General features: G+C 41.8%; 1 protein-coding gene across 1 annotated transcript; it reads left to right on the top strand.

Moving 5' to 3' along the window:
- Positions 1-3,748: 3,748 nt before the first annotated feature.
- Positions 3,749-4,708, top strand: LOC149249820 (pathogenesis-related thaumatin-like protein 3.5). The gene is made up of 2 exons (XM_089453487.1): positions 3,749-3,848; positions 4,056-4,708. The coding sequence occupies exons 1-2, from the start codon at positions 3,749-3,751 to the stop codon at positions 4,706-4,708; spliced, it is 753 nt and encodes a 250-aa protein (XP_089309613.1).
- Positions 4,709-5,731: the final 1,023 nt, after the last annotated feature.

Raw genomic sequence — 5,731 nt, 5'->3', positions numbered from 1 at the left:
GGTTTGTACTGGCAAAGGCACAAATGAAGACAGTGAATTCTCCTCCTATTGAGATTCTTGGTATAGCTGAGAGGGTGGACACTACACTTGGTGAATGGACCGGGAAGGTGGACTTCACTATAGTGCGGATTGATGACTATGAAGCTATATTGGGGATGGAGTTCATGAAACAATTTGATGCTATGATCGTTCCACATTTGAAGAAGCTCTACATTTATGATGGAAGGGAAGATGTACCCATTGGTGTTCCAACCATTGGTGTGACAAGGCCTGATTGTAAATTGGGAGTGATGCAAATGGAGGATAAGGAGAAGGTGAACAAGCGATTGTCTATTGTTGAGACAAAGCTTGTGGAGCAGTCATTGGTCATTAGATCACTTTCAGATAGCATCTTGGATTTGACAAGAAGGCTAGAGTTGGTGGAAGATGATGATGATGATGAGGAGGTATGTGTGAGGCCGGATGTCCAGAAGGAAGACCGGGTTGCTTATCTACAAAGGATGGAGATTGAGGATCCTGATAGATGGATCGAGTTGATTAGTGAGGGAGAGCCTTCAGGCTCTACTCCCTCTACATCTTCTTAGATGGATGAAGAAGATGGGGCTCATTGTTAGCTGCTCATGGCAGTGAGTCCTTAAACATGTTTGAGTAGGTATGATTGATGATGCAGGGATGGCTTAGCATCAAGCATCATGACATGTTGCAGATGAGATGGATGGAGTTTCCATGGACCTGAGCATGGATTATGGAGGTAGATTCTTGATGAGTCAAGGATGTGGCAGATGTTTGAGGAACAGCTGATGATGGCATGAGGATGTTCACTCTCATGGATTGAGCGTGATGGTTGGATTAGCTACCCAACTAGTTCAGACATGGGGTCCAGAGGTGTGTAGAGATATGTTGGCATCGTGCTGGAGTATCATGACAGAGGTTCACATGGGGACACATGATGAGGTCGACACGAGATGTTGCAGTGGAGATTGTGACAGAGGGGTCGATGATCATGGATCGAGATGATATCTGATGGAGAGCATACCGTTGAGGTACATACCTTGGTATGGTGAGCTTGGTGGCAGTTGGTCACTAAGTCGAGATATGATGGAGATGAGGCTCTACATATGTTGCAAGGATGTTTGCCTTGTGTGGAGAGGTCAACATCATGGATGATGATGATCTTGGTGGATGGCTACCGGGATGGTATGTTGTCGAGGACGACAATGATTTCAGGTGGAGGAGGATGTAAGGACCTCCGGAGGCGAGTGCGACGGGCACCGAGCACGCTCATGCACGAGGGCGCGAGCGGGTGCACAGGCGGGCGTGCGAGCGGGCACGGGATGAACGACATATGCGATGATCACACGAGTTTAATGCGACAGAAACAGAAACGATGAAACGACACTTGGAAATGCGACTAAGTGTTGGAGCATTTTATATGGCGATTAAAAGGAGCTTGCAAGACGACTTGGAAGAAGGCTTTATGGGCGCATATTGAGTGTTTTGGGGGTCGGCCAAGGGGATGCCACCCACATGTAAACCCACGCAGAAAAGGGTATAAACATATGAGCATGAGAGCTCATTCAATCATCAATTCGAACTCATCACTTCTACGCATAGCTTGAGAGGAAAATAAGTGCGCAGTTTTGAGTAGAGCTGCGCATAGCTCATGCACACTACTTGGAGGTGCACTTGGAGGTTGTCTTGAGCCAGTCGAGGTGTGGGCAAGGTGTGCCCGGGGTTCGGTGGATGTGCAGAATTGTGTAGGACTTGGCAACGGTATCTAGGTGGCTCAGGTGAGCACCGCCCTTCGTGCAAGAGGTGCACACTGTTGTAAAAGGCAGGGTTGCCTCTCTTTGTAATATTTGGCTAAGTGTGAGACTTGGTTTGTCAAGACACACTTGTATGTTGTAAACTAATATTCTTAATATATTGTTGGGCAGACTCACATTACGGGGAGTTTCCCCTCCCCTTTATACTTGTTGCAATTGTTGATGTTCTTGTTATAATTGCTATGGATAATGAATGAGTATGGGCTTCATTAAGTATAAAGGATAATTGCATGTTTACTTGGTTGCAAAACACAAGCTAAGTAATGTTAATGTGAAAGTAGGCGTAGTCCACGAATGTTAGTATTGGTGAAAAGAAAGCGTTCGGTGGTGCCGCACCTTGCTACAAGTGGTTGGAAGACTACCGCAGGTGTAGGGGCGTGACACTCTCCCTCCAATCCTCTCTCCTCCCCCATCACTCTCTTCCACTCTCTCAAGTAATCTCTCTTGCTCTCTCTCTCTCTCTCCAATCCTCTCTCCTCGCCCATCACTCTCTTCTTCTCTCTCAAGTCCTCTCTCTCTCTCTTTGTTCCGCTATCTCCCTTTCTCTCCTACTTCCCTTTATCTTCCTCTTTCTCTCTCTCTCTTCCATCCAATCCTCTCTCTCTCTTTTCCCTCCAATCCTCTCTCTTCCCCCAACACTCTATCTCTCTCTCTCTCCAACTATGTTATTATATCCCTCCCTTTCTCCTTATCTATCCTTCTCTCCATCTCTCCTTTTTTGTCTCTTTATCTCACCCCTAAACATACACACTCTCTCTCCAACTCTCCCTTGTCACTCCTCTCTCTCCAATTCTCACTCTTTATGTCTTTATTTCCCCCCCCTCTCTCCCCCTCCAACTCCATCTCTCTATCCCTCCTTCTCTCCTCCTCTCTCTCCCTTTCTCGCCTCCCTCCCTCTCTCTTCTATCTCTCTCTCTCACCCCTCCAATCCTTTCACTATCTCCCTCCCTCTCTCCTTTTCTATCTCCCCCCTCCATCTTTATGTCACTCATCTCCCTCTCTTACCCTTCTCTACCACTCTCACTCATCTCCCTCTCTTTCTCTCTTCTTTTCTCCTCTCCCCTCTCCTTTAGTTTATCTCCATCTCTCCCTTGTCGCTCCTTCTATTTCTCCACCTATATCACTCTATGTCTTTGTTCTTTCCTCTTGTATATATCTAAAATTAATATATATCATGATTTATTAATATATGATATAATATAATGAATTTAATATTATATTAATCCAAAACTATTAAATTTAATAAAAATATCAAATTTAATAATATTAATATTAATATTAAAATTAATAATTTTCTTACATGATATTAATTATAATTTAACCCATAATATTTACTCCATAAACTTGACCTATTTTTTTAATTTTCCCCTTGTCACATTCACTCTCTTTCTCATTTATTTATATATTTAGTATTCCACTTATCACAATCACCATCGTCAGAATGGCGGCCAAAAATAACTACTTTTTAGACGCTGCGCCCAGCTGAGCCGCCTACACTAATGCCAAATGATGCGAACGAATGATTCAAGAAAGCACGCGCTTTCTCTCTCTTTTTTGTTTGTAAAATCCCGTCAATCTCGCCACGTCGACCACTACGCTGCTTCATTGCCTCGCTACTCTTACGGGAGAAAAAAGGGCATTAGAAACACGGTGAGTGAACACGTAGTATGTCTGGAACATGTCATGCCATTTCTCCAGCAGCAGCGGCTTATAACCGTCAAAGGCACCGATTCATCCCTATCCACAGAGATTTCGATATCATTCCTATCCATTTTCTACCAAAGATTTCGAATTTCGGTTATTTGTGAAGTTTGTAGCCAGCAAAATATCAGATGTCCGTGAAGCACAGTCTTTATCTTTAGAACACTAAGCACCATTGCCCAAAGACCAGGGAACATTACTATTATTACTAGTACAACAAAATGGTTGAAAGTCGAAGCAGCCAATACCAGTTCACGACGACGACATGGACAGCTGTGTTTCTGGTTACACTAACGTCTTTTCTCTGTATGTGCGCTGCAGGTAAAATTTTCTTTTTTTCACATGTAATTTTTTTGGCTAGGAATTTGGTATTGCTAGGTAGATTGCTTATTTTTACGAATATTTTTGTTTATTTTGGAAATATGACGATTAAGAGTGATTAGACCTTAGAACTTACATATATTCCAATATATTTCGACAATCTACAATATTTTCTCACCGGCAATGCTGCTATTGTTTTTTTCTCAGAGGCGCCAGCGTCTAATAAGACGATCAAGCTGGTGAACAATTGCATATTTCCTGTGTGGCCTGCGATTCAGGGGTCAGACGATGATGCTGTGCCAATCCCTGGAGAATTGAAAGCAGGGAAGTCACATTCATGGAACGCGGATCCGTTCTGGTCCGGATACATTTGGGGGAGGACTGATTGCAGTTTCAATTTCCAGGGCCTCGGAAGCTGTGATACCGGGGACTGTGGAGGAACTTTTCAGTGCACCAACATCAGTGTCGATGTCACCGCAACCACGAAAGTCGAGTTCGAATTTCTGGGCGGAATAGCGAAGCCGGACACGTATTCTGTTACGTTGGAGAGTGGGTACAATCTTCCAGTGTCGGTGGTTCCGAGTTCTTCTGTGGATGATGTCAGCAACCCCCTCCCCTGCGACACCATGGAGTGCATAGCCGACGTGAATACGGTGTGTCCCAAAGAATTGATAGCGCGGAAGGTCGGGAGTGTGATAGCGACGTGCAACGGTAGTTACGATGGTTACGTGCCGACGCCGCCGTCGTTCGGCCAGGCATTTGAGAAGGCTTGTCCGCGCGCTTTCCCTATCGAGACAAGCACCATATGCCCTCCTTCCACGGTTTCTTATATCATCACCTTCTGTCCTCGCCCTAATTAGATCTGAATATGTGTGCGCTCTGTGAGCAAGAGGGAAAGCCACGGGGTTGCTCGTCCTGCCTGTTAAATAAATAAACACCTTCTGACCTTGCCCTAATTAGGTCTGAATATGTGTGCGCTCTGTGAGCAAGAGGGAAACCCACGAGGTCTCTCGTCCTGCCTGTTAAATAAATAAACATTGTAAATGGAGTAGTGCTCTGTCTTCCTATGCATCAGTGGTATCACTGCACGTTTGTCACTTCACTCTTGCAGAGCAAAGGCACTGAGTTATAGAGATCATCAGAGATTATTGTAATTAGTTTGTTTTTGGAGGAGCCACACTCTATCATTTAAGATTTTGGATTATATAATAAAAGAAACTCCATGGTTTAAGATTTTGGAATACCAAATAAAAGATTTACATTCTTCTCCTTCTTTAATTAGAAAATAATATGATTGATAACCAAAAAGAGATAGTCTCGATCAGTCACTGATTAGCAGCAAAAATTTCTTTTATTTCGGTGTTAATAGCGTGTTTCTTAGTACAGAGTTTCTTTTTCCCTGAACAAAATCTAGTTAATTTGGTTTAAAAAACTATGAGGTAATAAAGAGCGCTAGTAATTTTAAAATTTTGAAGTTATCTTACTGATTTGTTTTCATTAATGACATACCACTAGTAACAAGTAATTATTGTATGTATAAATTTTTCAAGAAGTAATACGAATAGCTTTTCTTTTAAGAGATTTCAGAAGTAATATGAACAGGTTTTCTTTTACTCTTAAAAAAATATAGGGAAAATAATAAATTTAAACTAGCCCAACAAACAAAGAATCAACATATTTATAATAAAAATATATATAATTGAAAAACCATTTATATTTTACAAACGAAAAAACAAACATTTAATAATAATAATAAAAAATTAAGTAAACCTAATACAATATTATGTATTATAATAATAATCTATTTATAATAATGTATTTTCCTTAAATTATATAAAAATAATAATAAAATTAATAGATATATTGAGATATAAAGAAAAACA

Source organism: Pinus tabuliformis, chromosome 7 (genome assembly GCF_031772625.1).
Source record: "Pinus tabuliformis cultivar Carrire ecotype Pingquan chromosome 7, CPIR1, whole genome shotgun sequence".
NCBI classification, from domain to species: domain Eukaryota; kingdom Viridiplantae; phylum Streptophyta; class Pinopsida; order Pinales; family Pinaceae; genus Pinus; species Pinus tabuliformis.
The sequence above is the reverse complement of the archived record's forward strand: the minus strand, read 5'-3'. Positions and strand labels throughout refer to the sequence as shown.

Bases quoted from the DNA above. Each gene is read 5' to 3' on its own strand.
- LOC149249820 (XM_089453487.1), top strand. From the start codon at position 3,749: ATGGTTGAAAGTCGAAGCAGCCAATACCAGTTCACGACGACGACATGG. The intron at 3,849-4,055 runs GTAAAATTTTCT...TTTTTTTCTCAG, and splicing joins TCTCTGTATGTGCGCTGCAG to AGGCGCCAGCGTCTAATAAG.